This window comes from Pseudopipra pipra, chromosome 9 (genome assembly GCF_036250125.1).
Source record: "Pseudopipra pipra isolate bDixPip1 chromosome 9, bDixPip1.hap1, whole genome shotgun sequence".
Lineage (NCBI taxonomy): Eukaryota > Metazoa > Chordata > Aves > Passeriformes > Pipridae > Pseudopipra > Pseudopipra pipra.
In genome coordinates, this window is record NC_087557.1 from 2833108 (window position 1) to 2859349 (window position 26242).

The following is a 26242-nucleotide window of genomic DNA, read 5'->3' on the forward strand; positions in this document are numbered from 1 at the left end:
CTAACTGACTTTACAGCATTCACCTTACTTCTCCAATCAAGGAGATCTGCATTTCAGAATTTTGTTTGAGGGTACAATTAGCACAACCAAAGCATTTTGCTACTCATTTAGCAAAAGTGAATGACATTTAGGTTGAACACCTAACTAAAGGATCATTAAATACTACAGAGTGCACTAGACATCTTAAGTTCTCTTCATACAACTCTCATGTCCAAGAGGCTCCTATTTCTTTGTTTGTGACCACATCACCAGTGAATTAACAGAACTAGGGATCTTCCAGCTTTAAGCCACTTCTAAGGAGATAAGAATGTTGGCTTACATCCAGGTTTTGTAACTGTGCATCTATTAGACTGGACAGAGTCATATCCTAGCTTTAGAGCTCCAAGCTGCAGTTTCAGCCTATGCTGCCATCACAGCTGTACAAAGAACTCTCCAAACACACATGGGATTTAATGAGCAATACTTTCTATAACTACACATTTTTTTAGGCACATTTAATGTTACAGGAAAAGGAAACTCGAAAGTGCAAACAAACAGTTTTCATAGCATTATGAAATCTCCAGGCAGAATCTTCTTCATACCTTGAAGCATGAGGCCCTGTACAGGAGCTGGACAACGTGCCCAATGCTAGTTTTGGAAGCCTGAGGGAATCGGGGCTCCAGCCTCTGCACCACAAAGAGAACCAAGACCTTTCGTGACAGAGCAGATCCATCTTCCAGAGCCAGCAGGACCAGCTTTAAAGCCTCCTCTTGCATTGCTGAGGGTGGGGGGAAACATGAAGAAAAGAGACAAAGGATGAGAGAAGCACAAGAACGATTTGTGCACAATTTCTTGGTTGCCTACAAGTGGGAGACCAGCTACAAACTCCCCCAACACACACACAAACCCACATGAAATTATGAAATTATTATTTCATCTATTTTGGGTACCATCTGATAGGAAGACTTCTTTGTTCCTGTCTGTACACCTCTTCATTATTAATGTAAGAGTTTTCCAAGCGTACTATCTATGTCCCACACCTACTCCAGCAGAAAATGCTGACAGGCTGAGGAAGGGCAAGGTTCATTCCCATGCAGGTAAAAGAGCAATGAGTGCTCACGCAAATAACTCAGGTGCTGCAGCACCTCTATTTTGCTTGGTAACAAGCCTCTCTCTTGCCTGGAGTGGTACCAAAGTGAGCATCTCAAAGTCAGCCCTTCTTAATCTGTTTCAGTGGGGGAAAAGTGTTATTTTTAGTGTATTTTTAGTTTAAGAAGTTGGCTGCATATTTCAAGACTCAAAAAGTGAAGCCTATATTTTCCATAATGAGACTTTTTTTTTTTTAAGCAAAATTGATTTTTTTCTGGTATTCTAAGCAAAGGAATGCAATTTCTAAGTACATAACTTTTTAAAAATGCGTACACATAACTGTAGTAAATCTATCCCCCCAACTGGTATGTATGTTTATTTACCCTGAAGGCAAAGAAGCCAAGTCCAGCCTCTTCTAGTAAACTTATTTTTTCTAGGAGGGTCTTACTTCTTCAAGGAATAGCAAGAGAAACTACTTCTCATTTATCTTATGACAAGGAAAGGACACACGTTATTCTGAATTTCACAGAAGACTTGCAAAAGCACTAAAAATGCAAGGAAGTCCATGACAGCAGCCCAACAGCCCAACCTACTATTAAGAAATTAAGCTGCTGCCTAATAAAACCACTCGGGTAATTTGATTTACCGATGGCTCAGTTCTAAACGGCTTCCAGCACAGCAGTGGCACTGCCATGTCACCTACCTGGCCCCAGGAACTGGCAGCCTCTGGCTCTCACTGCAGCCCAGAGGTTGGAAGAGAGCTGCTGAGGGTTCTGGTGCTGGAGAATGAGCTCTGTGACTGTTCTCTCGCCCAGTGACCGCGCCGCTCGCATGGCTCTGATCCGCCCTTCCTCCTCCACCAGCTGGCAGTGGACTAATGTCACAAGTTTCCTCTGCATGGGACGACTCAGCACGCTCTGAGTAGTACTGTTGAGACCCACACCTTCAAAACAAAATGAAACAGAGTAATAAACTGTCTCATATTTCCTCTTTTTGTGCCAGCCTTCAGTGACTGTACTGTACAGTGCAAACCTGATGTCCACTTTGTCAAACAGAGCACTGCACAAGGCATATCGGATGTTCATTTTTGCCACCTTGTCTTATTTGGCATTAAAAGCAGTCTCCTGGGAGTCAGCTTCCCCACAGGTTTAAGTCTTGTGATTGGCTGATTTGGCTCTCTAAGAAGGTGGAGCCTCTAATGAATCCTCTCAGCGTGAGGGTAGTTTGTCCCACACTCTCAGTTCATCCCTTATTCATGAACTTCAGGGATCACTGGGATGTTGGTTTGTTTTCACAAGACATTTAGTTTCCTGCCTACATCTGATATCTCCACTGCTTTGGCCCAGCCAAACTGAGCTTACACATGAGTCCTGAACTCCCTGGGGTGCAAAAATTCTGATTCACAAAGTGCTGGGAGCCACTTAATCCAGGATAAAGAAACGAGTGACTCACTAGGCAAACGGCTGCCATGCTGAATTTGTTGCACAGCCAGGGCTTGTTCACCGGGCCACTACTACCCAGAGTCATGCTGCTGTCACACTGTTCTGGGCAGAAAGGACTGAGACAACTCCCTGTAAAAATTCATTTCTGAAAACCTGATGCCCAGGATGCTCAACTCCACTCCTTGGGCTGACAGATTGTCTGAGTCCAGCACATGTGGTGCAGATAAAATCCATACTATTGAACACAGTGCAGGTTTGCTAAGCTAGAATTACTCAGACTGATACAGCTCCTGTGTAAGATCTTGTTATCACAAAGCAGAACTGAAAAAAGTCTATTTTTACTTAGTCTGCAGAGGCCAAAGCAATTTACAGAGTTTGTCTCAGCTCACTATATCATGGCCAAATAGCTCAGTAGTTTCTCAGAATTACTTTTGACACCTTCCACAATTCCACACCCACACCCCCACCATGAAAACATAATCTTAAATCTTCTTCAATTTGTTTCTAAACTAGGCTTATATTCATTTTTCAAACAGACTAACTAATCATTTGGATAGTTTATTTTGCATCTTATTTGTTTCCCACTCTCACTGTCCAAGGCAGCAATGCAGGAACTACCTCTGGCACTGCTGAGTGGTTTGAGGTACAATGCCAATTCTTCCACACATTTCTTGCCCTCCTCATAATGCTTGGTGTCTTCAGCTCCACTGCATAAAGTAATTGGCTGCTGCTCAGGAACCTGGAGAGGGATGACATGTACATTTACATGAATATGCATAAACAAGTGACAGTCATGCTTACAAACACTTGTTACTATGAAGCATTTCCTGTTTTATTCCCCTTCTGTGTTTTTCCTATATTAATAACCATTTTTTCAGCTTGTTTACTGAACAAACCCCAGTGAAATGAAAACAAAAAGACAGAGAATTTATGTTTAGTAGATTTCCTTTATTTAGTGGCTGACAGGGACTAGAAGCAGGAGGCTTAACATGGCACTTCCTATAACTACAAAACTTTGGCTAAAATAATGCACATTGAAACATCCCAAAAGCTGGCTGGCCAAAAAAAAATCGGGGGGGGGGGGGAATAAAAAAAATAAATCAGAAGAGCCCTGGTCTGCAGGTAAGTACTGATTTGTATCTAGAGCCTCACAGCTCTAAAATCATCCAGGGATAAATTACAGCTACTTAGATTAGCAGGAGAAAGATTTAGCAGCAAATACACTATGACGCCCTTGGAACATATTCTGACTAGATCAAATTAACAAGCAGCAAGACCAAGTTATCCTACACAGTGCATATGAACACACCCCTGACATTCGTGGCTTTGGCTGTTTGTTTTTTTTTTTCCCGGTGAAATGTCTTCATCGAGACATTCATCAGAAATCAGCTCTTTTCAAAGGGATTTGGACCACTCCTTCCCCAAGTTATGATTTTGTTTTTGCCTTCCTCCAGGTTAATTCTTAAAAGCTTTAAGCAAATTTCAGGCTGCAGAATAGCACTGCACTAACATTCTCAACATCACTATTCAGCAGTCAACCCAACATGACAGGACAGAGAACTGGAATTTCTCAGAAGACTAAACACAAGCACGTTTTGCATATGCTGTCAAAGCACAAACAGATCTCAGAGTTCTATTTCCAAGTCAATTCCTATCCCAGTGGCAATAACAGCCTGCTAATCCCACATAGCTGTTTATGGGGACCAACCCAGGCCCTCAATCTACAAGCACAAGCCTTTAATGCCTCAGTTAAATACAGTTACAAACCCACCCACCTTCATGTGCAACCCAGCCCTGAGAAAAGCAGTGTTATGGTAGCACTGAATAAAAGCAGGGAATATATATAAATTGTATATATATGTATATATACATATACACAGACATACAAATACAGTTGTCATCACCAATGGGGACAGGAGCTTTCCCATCTATTTTAATAGACAGTTATGTTTCAACCACATGATCACCCTTCTCCTTACACAACAATCTCTGCTGAGTTGCTCATTTGACACACAGAGCAAAATAAAAAGTTACTATCTACCTGACTCTTGCTTTTACAGCAGGCAACAAAAATAATCTCAGAGTGCAAAATATCAGCTGCAATTAAGATAGTTGATACCATCCCAAGACTAACATAATCAAGATAGTCTCGATCAGGCACAGCCTCTTTCGCTCCCATTAAAGGGAAAACCAAAGCCAAGACAGTAAGGTTGGCCTTTTCACTGACTGCAGTTAACTTGTCATGTTCTGGGCTTTTTGGTTTTAATTTTGGGACAGGGTTTGTTTGAGGTGTTTTGGTTTCGGGATTTGAGGGGTTTTATGAGTCTGTGAGCAAGAAAGTTTTCAGCAAAAGGAGATTTCACAAATGGATCTTACAGTGGTCAGACCTAACTGTCACAACAGACTGGTTTCTTGGGATCTGGGAAACAAATACTAACACCTTCGATATTTACTTGCATGTTGACAGAACACCGCACACCTCCCTTTCGAAGCCACTGCCATTTTAGCATAAGGCTCTGCCTAGGCCGTCACCCAACAGAACTGGATCCGCTACCCAAAGACATCTCCCGCACGTGTGCCCAGACAGAGCCTGCCCCATATCCCTGCCTTCGTTATTGTGGGCATAGATTTTGTGAAAATTCCTCCTTATTCCTGCAGCCATTCCATCTACACCGGTTACGACTCAAACCACAACCCCCAGCAGACAAAGGGGGCTGGGGACAGACGTGGGACAGGAAGCCTGGGACAGGAAGCCTGTTCAGCCCCGGCTTTGGCCCTGAATTGAAGGGGCTTTAGCACACATTCAGAGCCGTGTTTGGAATGCCAGACACAGCAGAGCCACCAGCGAGACACAAGGGCTGTCTAGGCAACTAAAAGAGAGCTTCCCCCTCCCCCAGGGAAAAGCTGGCAGAGAAAAACCTCCAGGAGTTAATCAAGCTGTACAACACTACCTGCCTTTATTTCTCCCCACACACACTTCACCGTCACTCATGCAAATGCACCTCACAATAAAATTCACAAATAATTTTCCTTTTGCTGGTTCTGTTCTATGCACTTGCAAGAGTTACTTTAATATTTTAGGGTTAGGATGATTGTAAGAACAGTATCTCCCAAGAGAAAAACTGTAAAGACGTGATTCATAAAAGTCACATGAAATGTGAATTTTATTTTTGGCTCCGTCGTGAAATTGCTGAGGGACAACTGAGAAATAATAATTCAACTCCAAAGCATTTTCACTTCCCCTTTGCAAAATATCATTTTAATAGCATGCATGGAGAATGACCCTATGGTCACTGCTGTTTACAACCTCTCTCAAGAGCCCCAGAATATATGCCCTGCAGAGTGAGTTCATTATTTTCAGGATCATTCCATATTCCATTCTCTCAGACACCACACCCTTATCACAGTTTTCACTGCAAATATATTCACATCATGTAAACAACACCTCCCAGGGGGGATGAGAGCGAGACAGGAAAAATGATCTCAGATGTTTAATTGCTTGAGATTTGTGAGGGTTTTGCATCTGCCTTGGCAATGCCTGTGAGGATCCCAGCAGTGGAATGCTGCCCATCAGCTTGGCTTGTGGTTGTGGGAAGAGGGGAAGAGGTAGCTTATGACGGCATGAGGAAGGGGACTGGAAAAGAATGCTAAAGCATCACCTTCATAGCAGGCAGTGATTTGGAATTGGTGATTTAACTGTAATTTGATGAAGGATGTCAGTTTGAGTTGTCACTAATTACCATTAGACATCTAATTGCACAGAATGAGAACATGTTAAACAGACTAAATAAATCCCTTTTTGTCTGGTTTGAAAACTCTTTCTCCCTCCTCCCTATGAATGGAGGATTTGCTTCCTGCCCCCCCAAAAAACCCAAACAAAAACCCAAACAAAAGCCTATTGTCTTCAGTTCCTCAAAGGTTTACATTAGGGACAACTTCTTCACAGATAATTCCTCTTCTGTGGCACTTCATTTCACCAGAAGTTACAATAAAAAATGATCAAACAAGCCTCTAATAGCTCTGCAATTGCAATCTTCCCCTTTTGAAAGGGCTGTGAGTTAAGATCACTCCACCCATTCTCTCATCATGTACATGATTCCATTGCCCAATGTATCTGTCGTGTCCAACAGGAGACTATGAAAGACATTAAAGCACCACAGGCATTTCTGCCACCCTATGTCACCTGTTTGGAATGTGTACGCTGCTGCTTCATGGGTTAATAAAGCACGAGGGAAGAGCTTAGATGACAGATCCATGATTATGCACCTTCAAAACACGGGCCAGGTGAATGCTTAAAATAGTTGCACGTAGTGAGTAACATGTGGATGCTGGAATAGCTAAAATTCTAAACGCCATTCCCACAGAAACAGGCTTAAGGGATTTCTTCACCCAAGAAGTGTTAAGAAGCAAGGTATCCCAGGAGTGCCTTACTGGTTTGTGCCCAAGCCACTGTGCCTCCCTTCCCTCACAATATGCTTAGCTCTGCTTAGGGCTCAGCTATTTCCAGCCCTCCCAGGAATAATAATTCTCATCTTCCCCTTATAATCCCTTCTGCTCCCTCATCTGCTGAACTCATCTAATCTGGTGGGCTGAATTACCCAACCAGAGGGGCTGTGGAATCTCCCATTCCTCTACTGTCCAAGGCCAGGCTGGATGGGACTTGGAGCAACCTGCTCTAATGGAAGGTGTCCCTGCCCACGGCAGCGGGTGGAATGAGATGAGCTTCCAGGTCCCTCCCAACCCAAATCAATCGATGATTCCATGACCACTGCCTCCCAGCCCCTGTAAGCACTGTTGACCTGTAACACGCTATAGGGGAGCAGGCAGAAACTTCAGTCCCTCTAACAGTTAATTTTCACATCAAGGGTGGCTATAACCTGGGCAACAGGTTTCATTTCTGGAAAGGGGTGGGGAGAGGGAAAACTGAGAAAGAGTCTGTAATTCAAGTAAGAAAACAACTCTTCTTACCATTAAAGTGGCAAACCAACCCAGAGAGAGAATGCTATTGTCAGAGAAATAGGTTACTGCTTCCCCAGGCGACTGTGTGACAAGTTTAGTACATTCTCCCTCTGAAGTACAGCCCTGCTTATTTCACCCACTGTGCCAAAGTGACTTGCCCTGGAATCCCATAACTGCCGCCAGTCACAGCAGAATAGATTTGTTTCTTTAAACAGCCTGGTCTCCTCCTCTGCCTCCAGCAAAAAAGCACTTAACACATATAGACTTCTCAGAAGTCTCCCCAAAGGGAAAAGAACAAACTGTTCTTCCCCCTCACAGATAAAAGCTTTAATTGTGCTGTACTGAATTTCCTTCTAAAATGAAACCTGTTTTTTTTGAATTTATAGTTTAAAAAGAAGGTATTACACATCTCCATGGACTCAGCTTAAGGTGTTCAGGTGTTTGTTGGAGGTTAAGGGACACTAATGACACACAGACCCTCCTGAAACTAAACCATGAAGCGGAACAAGAAAAATGGGCTTGGTTTCAACTGAAGTCGATACCACTCATGCTTTGAAAGCTGGATTGCTGCTCACAGACCATTTTTGTTGATATGTACCAAAGAGAACCCACGTTCTCAAACAGGACACAGTTCAAAATCGCTAGTTTCTCTAAAGTACCTTTTAATTTTTTTTTTAAATTTGTCCTTAATCAAGCCCTTTTCTCTAAGAAGATTTAAAAAATGGCCTTAGAGAGGCTAGTGGGAAATAGTAACTGTTTCCCTGTCCTCCCCAGTGAAATAGTGTACTTATTTTCTAGTACTCCATAGTCTGGTAGGAAGGGGCAGGGAAGAGAAAGGAGGGTGAGTTGTACTGAACACTGATTTCATTCACATGTTGAAATTAGGAGCTGGCTGGGAAGGTGGTGCAAACTTCTCTTAAGGGGAAAGTTTCTCAGTAATAAACATCCAGCTAAGATCCATGATTATCGTTTAGGTACCAGAATTGCTGGGAGCAGCAAACATGCGGCAGTGAGTGGCAAATGAGGGGTGTGGGAATACTGTCTCTTGGTGGCATTTGCAGCTTGAAGGTCATCAGGGAACAAGGTCCTGTGAATCTTGATCACGTGAAATTCTAAGATGTAAAAAGGAGCACGAAATGCTGTCATTAGTTCAAAGCCAGGACCCAGAGTCTCAAGACAAACAACACTATAAAGCCTCTCTTCCTTCTTCATACCTCACACATATGGATGAGAAACTCTGGCTGGCTAACTAGCAAAACCAGAATAAAATTCTCAGTTACCCATACAGAGGCAGGGTGGTTTTTCATTTCATTCCAGAGGATCTTGTTTTTATGGAAATTGTAATTCAGGCAAAGATCAAGTTTATCACATAGCTTCTCACAAAGCTTAACAAATGCACACAAACCAACCGAAAAAATGCGAGACATTTATCACAAGTGTGGACATTTGTGTACAGCTGGAACTATTCTAGAAACTGCAAAGAGGAAGGAAGGAGATGTAAGGGAGAAAGAGAATTACAATATTTACTTATGGCATCACCCACAGATCTCAGTGCTTGGAAGCTCTTCAAAGATGGTGGCATATCACAGAAATGGGAGTGCACAGTCTCACTGCCTTCTCCTGCAGAGCAGGATGAGTCACTCAGCACAGCCAGAAACATCACTGTATTTTAAACTTGTAGAATAACTTCTATGCCACACATCACAGAAAAATAACACCAAATTAGCCATATTACTCAATGAACTTAGAAGTGGCAAAAGCATGGCTGGATCTCTAGGTCCCAGTACCTAACAAAAAGCAACATAAGAGTATCTTTCTCTCCTCCACATCTTTTACAGCTCCTCCGCAAAATTCTTTCCTTTTCCCTGAACTATGGACCTCATTGAATTTCCTGCTGATTTCAACTCTGCTGAGCCCAGATATGGAAGCAGAACAAACCAAAACAACCACCCCTGTATGGTAACTGTCCCCATTTACATTTTCACTCCTCGCCCCTAAGTTAGACATAATTGCCCCTCCTCTTCCAGGCCCACAATCCTGCCCAGCTTTGGGAGGTGCGGGTCACAGGAAGCTACTAGTGATCTAAGCATGATAAGTTTATGCCAATTTAGGTCTGAGCTGAACAGGGTGATCCTGCTTTCCACACACCCCTGCCCCTCTCCTGAGGCAGTCATCAGCACCAGGGACACTTGTCCCCATCAGATCACCCCTTCAGCTGACCTCACCGGTACCTGTTCCAGCAAAAAGGGGAGGCTTGGGCAGGCTGCCCCTATCCACCTACATGGATTTAGAGCGACATGTCAGCTCAGGAAGTTGCATTTCCAGTGCACAGTTTCAAATTAAACATAAGGCTGTATAAAGGCTGCTACCAGAAGGGTCTGTCCCACTTCCCTTACACTTCTGACCTGCTTTTGGGACAGCTGGCCACAGGTCTTGTAGGGTGAGTACAGTAAAGCACATAACCTACAACAGAAGAATGGCTTCCCACTAAATAAACTCACTGATCCAGTTCATCCTTTCAGCAGAACATGACTAGGTAAGAGTCAAGGAAGAAGGAAGGGAACAGAACAAACCCATTCTGGCGACAGCCCACGGTTACACTGAATTAGATGTAACAAAAATCACAGTCAGCAACCAGTAGAATCAATATCTAAACTATTGTTCTAGGTACCTCTGCAACTTTTTGTAGACATTTACAATAAAGGCAGATGAGTACTCCACACACCATTAACATCAGTCACAACTTGTCCTCCTAAAAGAAAGAAGGAAAATAACACAACCCCAGATTTTGAAGAAAAGCAAAGCACTGTTACCTGAGCACCCACTAGCTGCAGCAGGGCCGAGTTCACAGGGAGGAGTTCAATGTCTGTGTTGATAGTGGTCTGGTCGAAGGGACATGCCTTACGGTGGAGCTTGTTGAGGCACATCTTGCAGACGGTGTGGCCACAACCCAAGCTGATGGGCTTCCGGATGGTTTCGTCGAACGTCTGTGTGCAAATTGGGCAGGAGAGAAAATCCGTCCATTGTGGAGCTTGTACAGGCATTGCTTCAGGAGTTAATCGACAAGACAAAAATCTAAAGCACAGATTCCACTGGAATCAAAATCTTGGGAAAAAAAAGTCTGTTTGTTTTTAAATATCTTCTGTAAGTACAGACAGTCAGCACATAGTGTGAAACATAACCTAGAAGGAAGCAGAAACACACAATGAGCATTCTGTACTGGAACAGGCACGGGAGACCCTTTGTGCTCAGTAAATAGCACTTGTCGAGGTACAGCTGAACTGGGAATGTGAGGTAGGGAGTGCAGTTCTGACACTAAATACAGGACTGAGTCATGACCTGCTTTAATTCCAGCTAGTCTCTGACACTAGAAAAGCCACTTTAAACCATTTCTGCTGTTATACAGCTTAAAAAAAATAGGCAACAGATAACTATCTCATTGAAGTTATAAGGCCAATTAGCTTTACAGTTTTATGTTCTCTTTTTTTCTTCATAAACGAGCTAATTAACATCAATAAGATTTGAATAAAAAAGACCCTTTTTGAAGGGCTGGTGTGCTTATTCCAGCAAACCAATTTTTTTCATGGTATTCATTATGAGCATTAAATAATTTTGCTTAGACAAAGCTTTTACCACAAGCAAGCTTTCTTCAGAGTCCAGTGGGCTCTGGATTGGCACACAATGACTCTGGAAAGGTGGGAGCTGTCCCAGCCTTCAGAGGGAAGAACATTTCTAGAATGTCTCAAGGACCCTTTTCTGACCCCAGTGTACATCATTCCCTGCCTACCTAGAGATTATATTGACAAAGAAAGAACATCTTTAATGTATTGAGAAATCACACAAACTACAATAGAGGAAAACCTAGGAGGTCTTTATCACTTGGCACTTTCAAATCAAAATGCTAAGAGGATCAAGTGTTACTAATTATGAGGCAATGGAAGAAAAGACATCCCTTTGGGACAAAAAAAAAAAGCAGAACTCATGTGAGGAGAAATATAAAAGAACAGATGGATGAAAACAATCATCATCAGAAAGAAAACTGGTAATAAAATAATTTCTGATGTCTGGCTTACTTTCTATCACAAGTGGAGTTGGAAAAAAAAAAAAGAGAGGGCAGGTCAATGATTTACAACCAATTTTTCTATATCTAGCAGCTCAACACCAACAAAAACCCCAGTCCAACCACCCAGATGTGGTAGTTTCTCTTTCCCACATGCCACTGGCTTCAGTTTCAAACCCATGAATGTGCACTTGCTTGTTAGTATCTGTTCTGATAGAAAGTTCTCACATAAGCAAAACAGCAACCTGTCATCAAATCTCAGCTTAAAAAACAACCTCACAATTTAAATTAAAATCTCAATTCTAAAGGCAAAGAGAAACTTCAAATTAAGAGTTGTGCAATTCAAAATCAAAGCATTTTAAAATAGCACAAAAAAAATTCTAATGCTAAAACAGAGACTGAAAAGCCTCAGGCATTTTTTCAAGAATTCAGTGCAATGTTGTTCACCATTAACATCATTTTGCCAAGGCAAACAATGAAGAGTTACTAGTTAAGCTTTTAGCCACGTTTCATCAAACATTAAAGCTTAGTTTTAAAGCTAATGAAAAGGAGTTGGACTCGGATGATCCGTGTGTGTCCCTTCCAGCTCAGGGTACTTCATGATTCTATGAAAAAAAAAATCACTTGTCTCTTCAAAAGACAACATACAACCCCACCAGCCCTGGTGCCCAGTCCAAAAGGGATCAATAAGAAATCAATATTATCCAGGCAGAGGAAGAGGCACTGCATGTGGTTAACCCTACCACCACCACTGCACAACCAGAAGATGTCAAGGTTGTTCAGGGTTCCCCCTCCAAATCACCTCTTTAATAGCAAAGCACTCATTTTTTTCATCTTGTCAGCAGACAGGCAGATCATTTCCATTACTTGTAACACCATAACCCCAGTGAAATCTTTCATACTTTTAAATTACTTCACTAAACTAACTTACTAAAACATCCAGGAAATTTATTTCCAAGCTTTCCCTTGCTTCCTTATATTTTAAGTAAACTTTGGTATCAAGTATTCCAGCCAGAATTACTCTTTGTAAACCAAATCTGCAAGAGAAATTAGCTGGAAACTCCACAGAAGTCCTTCTGCAGAGAGCAGAACACAGTTTGATAAATCTAGTGTTATGAAATACCATCGGAGGTTAAAAATCTGAGAGCTGAATCACATTGTTTCCTTTAGGTCACACTGCTATTAAAATATCTACCAACAATTTCCCAGACTCATCTGCAATTCAGAAACAAACTGAACAGCCTATGTGAAACATAGATTATTAACCAAGCATTAAGAACAGTTTCTTACTAACTGAGGAGATTTAAAACCAGCAGCTAATATGAAGCTGTACCATCAAGAATAAAAGGTGGACGTGGACATGGAGACTCCACCATCCCAGGCTCTGAACTGGAACAAAGGAGTTAAACGCAACCTTAATATGAGTTAACTAATTTAAAAACCCCAGTAAACAGAGACATGCTGTTCCTACCTGTAGCTCTGGCACAATGAAATAGGTCATATTTATTTACAAAATCAAGTTGAAAGAGAAGTTTGGGGAGTCTAGGGAGGGAGGGAGTAATTGGTGGCATCCATGATCCCACGTCAAGGCAGGTCTCAAAAGGCTGGGGGAAACAAGGGAAGCAAAGCTTATACATAATCAGAACTCTCAGAGACTCCACAGTGCCTGTGGATGTGTCCGGGTGCCTCCATGGCAAAGGAAGGCCACAGACAGCACTGAGAACAGAATATAGGGCTGGGAGAAGCCTCAGGAAGTCATCTACTCCAGTGCAGCCTGGCTGCTGGAACAGATGGCTAACTGGCAGGATACAGCCAACCTCTTCCCCACAGGAGAAAAGAATAGCTGTTGGAGCAACAAACCCTGCACTGCTAATAAATCAGATCAGCACAGAACTGTGGAATTCCTCCGGTCCCACAGAAGACAGGAATGGCATCACAGAGACTGAGGATTGACGAGTTGCAGACAATACAGGCTGGCACCAAACCAAGTCCTGCTGCTGCCGCCACAGCTTTCCACATATATGGTCCCATTTTCCTGCTGGATCCTCAACCTTCACACAAGGAAGCAGAGCCAAGTGCTGAGATACAACATAAAATTCTCTCAGGCACAAAGCATCCAGATGGGGTAGACACGTTCAGAAGCGAAGCTGGCAAAGGTGTATGCCTTGTCACAAGGTTTAGGACTTGCTATGACCTTGGAAATAACTGGGGAAAAAATAGTCCCTAACTTCAAAGAGCTTCTTTAAACAGGAGACATTAGAGATGGCAATCAAACAATGGAAACAAGACAGTATTATTACCATAGTCAGCCATTAGAACGCCACCACAGAAGGAGAACACTTCCCTGTACAGATAAGGTAGGAAAAGCATATTCACTTTCATGGTGCAGTTTGTTTGTTTTTAAAAATGTTTCTTTCCAGCATTATGCCAGAGGTGAGAAAAATGCAAAGAATGTAAACATTTATAAAAGACATAACCATTTAAATAAGCCCCCACTTCCATAATATTACGTTTTTAACCCAACTCAACTCACTATTTCACACCTGATACCTTCTAATGCCTTAAACATGTATCTACATACACTTTGTTCGTGATTGAAGAAAATAAAGATATGTCAAAACTCAAGAAAACAAAAAACTAAAAAGGCACATCACAGTACATAAACTGGAAGACAAAAAGGTGTAATTAAGCATGAAGATACTCCAAGATACAAAATACCACACTAAACTAGAGATAGACTGATTTTATTATTTCTGAGCATGAAAATATAAAATACCGGTATGCAAGCCTTGTCCTCCAGCTTAGCCCTGCATAAACTGTTTTATCCACAGCCAGAATCACCTGGAAAAATTCCTGCTCTTTTCTGGGTCTCCCAGCCCCCCAAAAATCCTTGAAATTCCATCCTTCAACCAAGGATGGAAATGTCACGCTGTAATCAGATCAGTGACCCGTCTCCTCTGGGACCCTGCCAGTGCTTCAGAGAAAGGCAGGATCATTCCATAAACCACCAGGACAACTTCCCAACACTTCATCACGCTCCTTACTCTACAATGCAGAGGGGGAATGCAGCCTCCTGTCCACGCTGTGTTATGTCTGTGGCCACCAGAGCCTCCCACATGTCACCAGGGAGCTTTGCAGATTCAACTCTCAACAAAAAGTTGTTTGCAAAATGCAGAACACTTTGTACCAACATCCACTGTCATCAAGTTTCACACAGGATGACACACAGGAAAACTCCTGCGCTCCCAGTTAAAATCCCCGTCCCTTGAAGTTCCGCTGTCCGAGGGAGCAGGTCCCAGCATTGCCTGGGTTCGGGTTCTCTCCCAAACACAGGACTGGGGCGCAGCATGCACCAGCACAGGCCCAGCCTGTGCCGCCCTGGCAGCGCTGAGTCCTCCCTGCTCTCCCCAGCAAGTCATGGCACAGTTGAAGCAAATGACTCAGCACCTCAGGGGCAGCTCAGTTTGTGCCCTTTCAGAGGAAACAAGAGCATTACCTGCTCCTGGCTTTTACTTATTCCCCACAGCATTTCGTTCAGCTTTTCTTCCCCAAGCAGTGTCATCGCCTTCTTGACCAAAAGTCTGAATAATCGTTTTAATTGTCTGCTGTTCTTTCAGTCCTGAAGCCGTTTCATTTTTGCTGAGTCTTACTCAGAACTAAACCGAGCAGAGCTTCCTGTTGCAGTTACCAGTGAACACAAGTAAAGCCTATTTAGTGCTAAGCTTAACACTACAGCAGCTCCTCACTGCCAAAAAAAACTCAGGCTTGCCAACCGATCTGCTCACGCAAATACAGCTCTTGGCTAATCTATTATTTAGTCTAATAAAGAAAACATCGTTTCATTAATTCTTTTAAAGACTCTTACTCCTTAGTAAGAACTTGCACATTTCTGAGAAGTAACCACATGTAGTTCTCTCTCCTGTGAGACTGGTTCTGTGACACATTAACTATTTCAAAACCCCTCTGACACTTAGAGATTAAAAATAAATCAACAGCCTAAATTAAATTAACAGACAACAGTAAAACAATTCCTAACTCACAAGCATCACCAGAGACCCCCACTAGTTCTAGCCACCAGCTGAACCCCTCCATACTTGCCTAGTGCCAAACAGACAGATTTTTACCAGTTTTAAAGAACCTTTTTATGTTCTACTCCTATGTGCTTGTTGTAATCAACAGCATTACTGAGGACACTAAAGTATCTTTCTTCTTTCCCCTGACTTTAAAAAGTCCTGAATTTAATTTTAGGGAAAAACTGACCTGACAACCCATGGGAAACCCTGACCAGCCAAAAGTAATGGGTTGTTATACAAACGCCTTGTACTGCCAACTTCACAGTTCACAGAAAAGAATAAATCACGTTAGCTATGTTTTCCATATCCAGTTCCACAGAAAAAAACTCTGAAATAAAACTAAAGAGAGAAGGGAAGTCCAGGCCTGATCAGAGAAGAGTAGGTAGAAGAAAAAAAGCTTCTTACCTCTGCCTGGGAAGCTCCATGAACAACACATACGATAAGCCCAGAAGAGTAGTTCTGACAGACTGAGGGTTTTTCCCTCTCCTGTTTGCTCTCTGAAACTTCTGTGCACACCCTCGAGTGGCAGCAGCAAGTGCTTCACTTCCTCATTCCTGCTCAGCGCATGCCTGCCCTGCTCCCAGCACACCCAACACCTCCCAGAGCAGAGCTCCAACAGAACACATTCCCACCCAGCACCAAAACCTGCAAGTCTGTGTGTAACACATGTTCCCACCCTTCTCTCAAAGCTACAGAAACACCAATGGGCTGCAGTGGCTGTACAATAAACCTCCTTTTTTCCCCTCTTTTTTTAAAGAGACAGAAAAGTAAAGCTAAAATCGTGAACACCATCAAAATTCTGTCCCAAACTCACTGAAGCTCAGTTAAATCAGATTCAAGATCTACTTGCTTTTCTTCTCAGTAATTTTTATTTTGACTGCAAAAAAAACAAAGGAAGTTTATGTAATTTCATGCAAAAGTCTTACTTGGTAGTCTGTGAAGTATGTTATGAAAATGGGGCCAGTTAAGGACAAGATGTTATTCCTTATTTGAAACTTCCTGTCTTGTAACAACAAGAGGAAAACAAAAAAACCAAACTAACATCATCACAACTGTACCACAGTACTTCCCCAACAGAGGCTCTAAAAGCAATTTACAATCATTTAGGCTCCACAACACCCCATGAGGCAAGAGCTCATGTCTTACTGCGGAACTCTGTTGAAAACTGTTGAATAGTTATTTATCCAGTGTTTCACAGGAAAAACATGGAATGAAACCTCATATAAAATTTTTGAACCCAAATATATAATTTTCTTGATCTCTTATTCTCACCCATCATTCAGTCACTAGTCTTGCACCATTAGGGTCAATGAACATTAAATATATACATCAACCAAAATATACACATACATTCCTCTACACATGCATGTGTAGAGGAAGCTTAAACTTCCTGCTCATACCCTCCAGAATATAAAACCTGCATGTGGATCAAATAGTAAATTTTCAGGGAAGATACAGGACTTACTTCATAATTTCTGGTTGATATTATACACCCCTTACAGTTTATTTAAAAGAAAGGGGAACAACCAACACTTACTAGTGAACAGTTTCATGATCTATCACCGAGAACATTTTTTCTACCAGTAATGACTGCCAAGCCCACAGATGATTAAATCCAGGGAGTTAACAGCAGACAAGCATCTCTACAACACGTTCCTTTCATTTCAAGTTAAGAGTTCTTGCATTTGTCAATGCAAATGACTATGACATTAACACATTGATTAAATCAGGATTAAAAAAACTGAGGAAGAACCAAACAGATTAACAGAAGAAAGGCAGAAGGCACTTCAAATATCCACAACAGTTTTCAGAACATAAACTTTGGTTCAACTGGTCAGATCCTCAAGAGCTCTCAATTCTGCTGTCAAGGAGGCAATCAAATAATTTGCTTTTCCCAGAGCAGTACAGGTTTGAAAGATGCCATGGCAACGATAAAGAGGACAAACTTGTAAAAGTCATCAGGTTTAAGGGTACAGACACACATTACCTACTGCTGCCAGCTAGGAGTCACTACTCTTCCTTACTCATTCCTTTCTAAGATATTCCAGCTGAACTGGTTGCAGTTGCCCCGGTTGAAGCTCTAAACATAGATCTTTATTAATAAACACAGGTAGGCAGAAATGTGGGTGGACAGCAATTATGCAACCAATACCTTATTTTAACTGAAAAAAGGCAAGCAATCAGCCACACAAACAGCTCATCTAAAATAAAACTCCAAGTAGTAGACTTCAGGAAGAGAAAGCACTGGGAAGTGAGTCGAGTTCTGGGGACTGCAAACACTCCAGCTGCAGAGGCACAGGGGACAGAACAGGCACCTGAGTCCTCATCCGCTGAAGCAAAACTTATTTTCCGTATGCCCTTTAGTGATCTGATGCATCACAGCCATAGTAAGATTGGCATCTGCTAGAGAGAAACCATATGAAAGATGAAAATCACCAAGGCCAGCATCATTCTTTTCCAAGCAGAGATAAACTACAGTTACCTGACAACTCCTACTACAGGCATCTTGTAGATGAACAGTAAACTAAGGAAATGGAGGGGGGAAGATCTTGTAGCCACTGCAATGCCTTTATAATTTTGTAGACAGGAATCATTTAAGACCCAGCACAATTCAATGAAAGAGAAAGCATTAAAGAAACAACCTAATAAAGAAGTACAAAGTGCTGCTTGTCACCCACTCTCCAGTAGCAGCTTCTCTCCCCGCCTGACTCAGCAGCTCTAATTCTGCCTTGGTGTTGGTGACACTCGGCTACAATAACGCGAGCACTGCAGCGTGAAACAATGGGACAGAGGAGGGCAGAGTCACAGTCTGGCTGGAGACATCGGTCAGAAAACGTCTGGGAATGCTCTCCACCTACAATACAACCTTTATACTTATCCCACACCCTCTTCTCAGCAAACTTTTGTAAAAGAAATACTCTCTCTGAAAAGAAAATATAATCCAGAAACTCGGGGGGTTTGTAGTGTATTGCAAAATATTACTGAAAATATTTATTGGATAAATTTACAAGGCAAGAATCCAGTAAGAGTCTGAATTTCCTCCCTGCCTCCTTCCCTTTATGTTCCAGAGTTTGCATTACACTTGGCATTCTCCTAAACACGTTTTTATTTGTTTTCAAACTATCTGGCAGATTTCAAAACCCCAAACTTCCTATGTCAAAAATTCCAGGTGCAATAGTAAGGAAATGCTGGAATATACTGTAAGAGCAGTGTTAAGTGAATATAAATGCTACTGCCCAGCATAGGCAAGAAGAAGCTTCTATTTCAAAGAGTTATTGAAAGCATAAAAGGTAAATGTAAAATTCAATTTTACAGAGAACTCCACAAGTGCTCATAAAACAGGTATTTTTAGTGCCCATTTGAAAACTCTGTCTCAGAACTTCTTTATAGTGGGACTTTTTTTCCCCTCCCTTTTCATTTCTCTGATTTGGAGGTGGTTTTCTTGTCACTCAGACACTGCCCCCACTTTAAAAACAGATGTCAGAGCTTCATGTTCATCATGTTTACATAAGCAGTCTCTACTAAAGCTTCAGTTATTCTATTTACCTTCAAAGCAATTTATTTTGGAAGACTGCACTTAAACATCAATAGATCTTTTAATAAAAACAGAAAATCATCCAAGACCAGCAAAAACTAATGAACTTTTAAACAAAACTACTGATGTAGTTGCTTGTCTGCCTGTTTAATTCATGAGTTCAATTAAAACATATTACAATCTCAAGGAAGGTTATCTTGTTCTGTGTCATGTACAAAACAACCTCTAGACTACTGTAATGTTTTTACAAAAGGCAATGGAGCACCTAGTTTGGTGGTATATACATTTTATCATACCAGGAGTCCACGATGACAAAGAAAGTTTTTCACCTCTGAGCCTTATTGTGATTCTATTATAATTATTCTGTTATAATTCTGTTTCACCATTCTCAAAGATTTTGAGACAGAATTATTAAACTATATCAGCTTCAAGAATTCAGCTCTCTACTTCAGGCCCCTGTTCAGTCACCCATGTGATATCATTTCTCCACTATGAAGAAGCTGTATGGTCCCATCAGGTTTGGAGAAAAGATGTCCGTTTGCAAACAGTGTGAACAAGACAATGTCGCTGTGCTCACCACTGCAGTTGTACCAACCACTTCCAAGAAGTGGAGGTAGGCAGCCTGAGGAGTTGTAATAGAAGATAATGTACGTTTTCCTCTTTTCTCTCCCAGATCACAGCTGAAGTCCAGCTGCTCTCATCCTGTCTAGAACTAAGAAAATCGTTAAAAGATTAGCGAAACAAGTGCCCTTGTGGCCAAGGAGGCCAATGGGATCCTGGGGTGCATCAGGAAGAGCACTGCCAGCAGGTCAGGGAGGGGATCCTGCCCCTCTGTCCAGCCCTGTGAGGCACATCTGCAGTGCTGGGGCCAGCTCTGGGCTCCTCAGGACAGGAGGGACAAGAGCTCCTGGAGCGGGTCCAGCAGAGGTTGTGAGGATGCTGAAGGGATGGAGCATCTCTGGGTGCAGGAAAGGCTGAGGGAGCTGGGGCTGCTCAGCCTCGAAAAGAGACACTGAGAGGGGACCTCATCCACGTCTGTCGGGGTCTGCAGGGAGGGGCAGAGGATGGCCCAGGCCCTGCTCAGTGCGCCCAGCAATGGGACAAGAGGCAGTGGGCAGGAACTGATGCCCAGGAAGTTCCATCTGGACATGAGGAAGAAGTTCTTTGCTGTGCAGTGCTGAGACCAGAGAGGGTGTGGAGTCTCCCTCAACAGAGAGATTCCATAGCTGTCTGAACACAAGCCCGTGCCCTGTGCTCTGGGATGACCCTGCTGGAGCAGGGAGGTGAGACCAGATGAGCCTCTGCGGTCCCTTCCAATCTGACCCATTCTGGGGTTCTGTGAAAACACCCAAACTGTAAACAAAGCAAATCACAGACACTACCTCCAAGTGTGACAATCCAGAGGAGATGCAGCACTGCAGCAAGAGCAAATGATCTCTATTAACACAGCAGATGACACTGCCTAGCACAACCTAGTAACGGTCTGAGCCATTTTAGCCCTGGGAGGACCCCAAGCATCCAGACTCACATTTGCATTCTACCACCAGTGAAGAGATACTGAAACTTTACCCATGTGGCATTTTCAGTGCAGTTTCAAGCCTGGCTTACAGTGGGGCAAGTCAGAACTGCTTCTCAGAAAGTACTCCCATGACAGCTCTAGATCTGACCTGCATTATCCATGCCAAGGACCTAAGCCTGTCAAAACCAAATTCCTTTCCTTTCCACATTAGCCTCTAACAGCCTCCAAAAGATGTTTCAGATCTGTTAAATGGTCAAGCAGTCCTGGAAACACAAGGGAAAGAGTGAGGGAAGCAGAGACAAAAGAAACTTCAAAACAGCCTTTTTTAGCACCAAGACGGATCTGTCAAGTTTTTAGGTGTAGTTTCATAAACAGCTTATTTGGGCACAACCTGGGCAACACAGATTTTTAAGTATTTCTTTATTAACTAAAGTATTGGCCGAATTTTAACCAGACATTTAAATGCTATTAAGCAATCCTAACATAAGGATGACTAGACTAACAGTTTGGAATGATGAGAGTAAGTGAAATGGAATAAGGAACATGAGCAATAACAACCTGTGGAATTGTTCCTTTATACTAAATCCACCCCAAAATTATGCATGTTTCAAAAAACAATGCTTCACAGCTAGGTTTAACCAACATTCAATGGTGTAAGTCATGCAAATACAGTCAAACCCATCCTTTCACTCGTGGTTAGAGCCCTGAACAAAGTGCTGACTGGAGAAGATGAAAGAATGCTGTAGCAGCCCATAACTCTCATGTTTCCTTACAGCTCCTAGAGCCCAGCTGCAAATAAGGAAGCCATCATGTACATGCTACAACAGTCGATACAAAAACAGCTTACAGGACTCAACAAAGCCAGATATCCTCCTTTGTTGAGTCCTGTAGTAGCTTCGCTGGCAATAATAGCAGGAATATTAAGATAAAGAACATAAGTTTCACAGATTACTATTCTGCTTGTTTCCATGACACAATTGTGTTTTAATAACACAACCTAGCCTACACTAGAGCTCTGGAGTCATCCAAGGTCAAGAGGCAGCTTTGTTGCGGAAATGGCATCGAGCCCAGAGAGTTTCAGCTCCCTTGTTAACAGTTGCATAAATAAAAAATTAGCTACTTAACGTACTATTCAAGATTTTCTCCACGCCTCTAATAGTTTTGTTGTAAAAATCCAAACATTATTCAACACTGAAAAACCTGCTCATCACTTTTCAGCGGTGTTAAATTGCCATTCACACAGGGCTTAAAGTCTTTTAAGTATCAACAGGAGAGGTCACACAACTATTGCTGAAAAGCAGGTTAATGCAGGTACTTCTGACTCAGAATGTAATTGAGCCTCATTTGCTTTAAATGCTACTGGCAGCCGGTGATTCAATTTGTATCATTGCTAAAAAGAGCAGTTCCAGAGGCCAGAAATAGCCCAGGGCAAGGTACTCCTTTTGAATGAGACTTTTCATGTAACCTTCAATCATAAGAAAAAAATCCCACCCTTAAATATTTTGCAGCTTTGGTGTTAAGTCTCACCTTCCAGATTTATAAAAATAGCATCTTTTCTTTACAGCTTTACAAGATCATTAAAAACAGTACTCGTGGTTTTAGTGAGTGGAAACAAAAGGCTCCAGTCTCAGGGTTTCCATTAAACACCTACTCTTAACCAATAACAAACATCTCCAGCTGAACCACAAAAATGAAATGCCTTTATTTTTAGTACAGCAAAAAATGCAAGATACTCATTTATTAGAGAAAAAATCCAAGCCTCCAATATCCCACTGACCCTCCTATCAGTAATGGATGAGAGGTATATTTACTTTTGGCAGGAACCTGAATTCAACTGGGAAAAAGAGTATCCTACATCCTCTTGAAAAGAAGTTTTGAATTATAACCCTGGTTATAAAAGTTTAAAGTTACATAACTTGAAAATCATCCAAGCAAGAGGGCAAAATACGATAATCCTGGGAGTTACCTATTAAAATCCAGTGCCGACTTAATGAATTCTGCTGTTCAGGACTTGTAAAAACAGTTCTACTTCAGACAGGTAATTCTGTCTTTTAAAACAAAAGTTCTCTTATTTACTGCTTACTTTGCATGAAACTTGTCCTAAATGGAGCAGTCCATGAAGAACAGTCCTCAAAGACATATTCATCTCTAAAAGATATTACAACTGTATTACAGCAGTATTAGCACCTGGAAAGATGGAAAATAAAAAATACACAGCACACAATCTCACAGACTATTGCCAGAGCTCTATTAACATGAAGTGCACAGCTCTCCACAGCAAGCTGAACCAGCCTGCCTTTCTTAAAGCAGAGGGTAAACTTCTGCTAATGAACCTTATCCACAGGAGATTAGACCTCAGTCATAGATACTGGACTGGATACGTCTTATCTTATGATACTTGGATAAGTCCAGTATCATAAGATAAGACTGGAATATGCTCAGAAAGTAACAGCAGGTGCAAAGTCAACAACTCTGTACTTCATTTGAATTAATTTCCATTAACAATCTCCTTCTTGAAGTGGCCACAGCCCACCAGGAGCAGCCCACCACTGCACTGAGCCTTGACACCCCTGACTGCAATATTCCCTATTCCAGTTCCTTGAGGGTACATCTAATCCACGTTTTACAGTTACTGCACACAGGGACTACACAGAAAAATAATTCCACTTTTCAAATTTCCTTCTTTTACAGTCTTAGAACTTAGCTGTTCTAATCACACCATTACTGCTGTAGACCAAGCCAGGATAAATGACAAGCCAGCCTTGTACAGCCAATATTTGCATGACTTGATAACTTAAATTCCTTCTGACTTGTGCTGTATAAGCCCCTGGTTAAACAGCAGTTATCCAAAAATACGATAAGGCATAGGAAGGGAAAACTAGGCATGTAAACCATTACCACCCATGCAGTCAATATCCCTTTACACATTCCTGTATTTAGCCACTCAGTTTTTTGAATAAAAGCAATGACAGTAAGCTAAAACTGAATGACAAACAACTCAAAAAAAGAAAATTCTTGAAATCTGTAAGCCAAAGGCAGCTGTAATAGCACTACTGAAGCCCTCAAAATGACATAGGAAATTATTTTCTTTAACGTACAAAACCTAACAAGAACAAAGTATTTAAATGTATTTATTAGCATATTGCAGTCACTGGATTTCCATGGGCTTACTGTCAATTTTCATTCTGTAATGACAACTCACATAGCAGCTTGTCACATTAACGTGACTGACTATTCCCACTTCTCAAAAGCTACACCAAGTGCTGAAATTACATTAATGAATTATCGGATGTGCTTGAAGGAAAGGATTGCTGTCACTCACTTCCTCTTCCTGAAGGCTCCCAAGTGCTGTCACATGAGCTGGCAAATGAACTAAGGGCTTTCTTTTCCCCCCCTCTCCTGGGGCAGGGGGGAGAACAAGTAACATTTTTATTTATCAGGTGAATACATGTATTACTCACAGGAAGATACAGTGGAATGTTAGTTGGGTTTTTTTCCCTTTAGATTTTACCTAAAATATGCCCATGACTGTTTGAATACCTTGTAATTCCTGACTCCACACCCCATCCTCCTCCTGCAGCCTAATGAGATCACCACACCATCACATCCTCAAATCCTGACACCAAGGAGTTCTGGGGAACTACAGTTCTTCCTGCTACATCCTGAAATCACCCACATCATGCCCAAGATGCAGCTTGACAGAACTCAAGTTGTTCCATTCTAAACTGGTTTAGTGAAGCTGAAAACTCACATAAAAATGGCTGTGAGCACATAGTTCCTCCTCAGAAACACACCCAGAGACATCCCCACCCATCCTTGGGTGCTGCTTTGTTAGAAACATTTGACTGAGAAGTTCCACTGAGAAAGGAGTGACCAGAAAAGCTGATTACAGATCTCACTGCTTGCTGAAGCCACGTAAAACTAGAGAGGGAACTATTTCATTCCTACGAACTACAGTGCAGAGACCTTGACACTGAAGGCAGAATACCTCAGCTGCTTCATTTCTACACCTGGTACAGGAATATATGTTAAAAAAAAAAAAAAAACAACCTGAAAGCAACGTGCTAATGTTGATAACAACTTATTAGTCTTATTTTTATTCTTTCCTACAGAAATGGGACAGAACACCACACATTAAGGAAAGATGAAAATTTTGCCACGTTTCTCCCTACCAGTAACAGAAGGTAAGTCTTAACTCTGGTAATAATTACTGAAAATGGATAAATTTAGTACAAGTGTAATTTATTTTGATTTGCAACCAACTGGGCTGTGCCTTTTTGCTTTCTGGCTGTTTAGGAGAGCTTTGTCCACAGCCTTGCACTTCATTATTCTAAGAATAAAACAAGAAGTATGTTGCACTCCAACAGAACCTTTGTGCCTATGGACAGAGTCGCCAGTGATGCCAGGCAGCATCACTGCAGGGAAAACTGGAAAGCTCAGTTTCCCAATGCATTCTGGCAGCAGTCAGAACTAGGTTATTCCAGATACCTCCAATCACATGCTGTCATCAATAGGCAGCCTCTTACCAAAAAAGCAGATATGGGATGTTTCAAAGGGTTTCCAAACACAGTCAACCCTTACTTTGAGCACCTTTTCTGTGCACTAAATCACAATTATCCATGCAAAACAAGTTATTTGTCTCCCTGAAGCTTCTTAATACAAATACATCCTTAAAATGGTTCAGAACAGAAAACCAGAGGAAAGCATGAAGTAAAATGACATCTTCAATTCAGGAAAAGGCAACAAAACACTTACTCTTTTAAATAGTCTGGTCTACCCCAAACAACCAAAGTTTAACTAATTCTCACTTTCCTGAATAACGGGGTTTTTTCCCCACCTGTAAGAATCACTCACAAAGAAGTTACAGTGTCCAGGCTTCCATCCTTAGGGCCTGGTTAAAAAAAAGGAGATTAAATTAAAACTCACCATTTTAACTAAAGTTTTTTGCAGCACTCAGATGTCTCTTCTAATTAATTCCACAGGAGGCCTTTTCACGCAATTAAATGGGAGAATGACTCATAAACAGGAAGGACAGCCTGAGTAGCAGCCTCTGGTTTAACTAACCCAGTCTGTTTCAGGAGGCCAGTTTAGCTTATTTTTATCTTTCTTCTGTCAAATTTACAGCACCAGTCAAAGTGGCCACAAGGGAGGGTGCCATGAACAATGCTCTCTAACCTCTCACCACTCTTCCCAGAGGAAGCAGTGACATTTCAGTAGTTCCCAGCAAAGTCCAAGAACAAAGAGTCCCACGATTGCTCCACGATCCAAACAATCCATCCAATCCATCCTGCAAGTCTGAATTATAAAGCAATGAAGTTAAGGGGCAATAAGCCATCTCTGTTACCTGCATTAGCTGGCTGGATTGAATAGTGGCTCATATCAGAAGAAAGGTAAATTAAAAAACAATTAAAAGAAACATAGGGAATACCAGAGAATGAAAGATCCTTAAAGAGAACAGGAGAGGTAAAGACACCCGCATATCCAGGAAAAAACATCCTACAAGGATGCATTTTAGCAAGCAAAGATATAAAGATTCCTTACAGAAAAATAATTTCAAGTCTGGAAAGACACATGGCAGAGTGGTGT

The 26242-nt window shown here is 41.8% G+C and overlaps 1 protein-coding gene across 13 annotated transcripts in view; it reads right to left on the reverse strand.

Annotated features, from left to right (window-relative positions):
• Nucleotides 1-26242, reverse strand: part of RC3H1 (ring finger and CCCH-type domains 1) — a 62300-nt gene that overhangs the window by 29258 nt on the left and 6800 nt on the right. For 12 of the 13 annotated variants that reach the window (XM_064664102.1, XM_064664105.1, XM_064664111.1 and 9 more), the window contains exons 2-5: nt 10283-10651; nt 3129-3249; nt 1772-2011; nt 582-757 (exon numbers count right to left, since the gene is read on the reverse strand). In XM_064664102.1, coding sequence (XP_064520172.1) covers nt 582-757; nt 1772-2011; nt 3129-3249; nt 10283-10513 — 768 coding nt within the window. In that variant the 5' untranslated portion in view covers nt 10514-10651. Of the gene's footprint in view, nt 1-581; nt 758-1771; nt 2012-3128; nt 3250-10282; nt 10652-16007; nt 16152-26242 lie in introns of those variants that run through there. The other variant, XM_064664101.1, reaches the window with a different exon arrangement.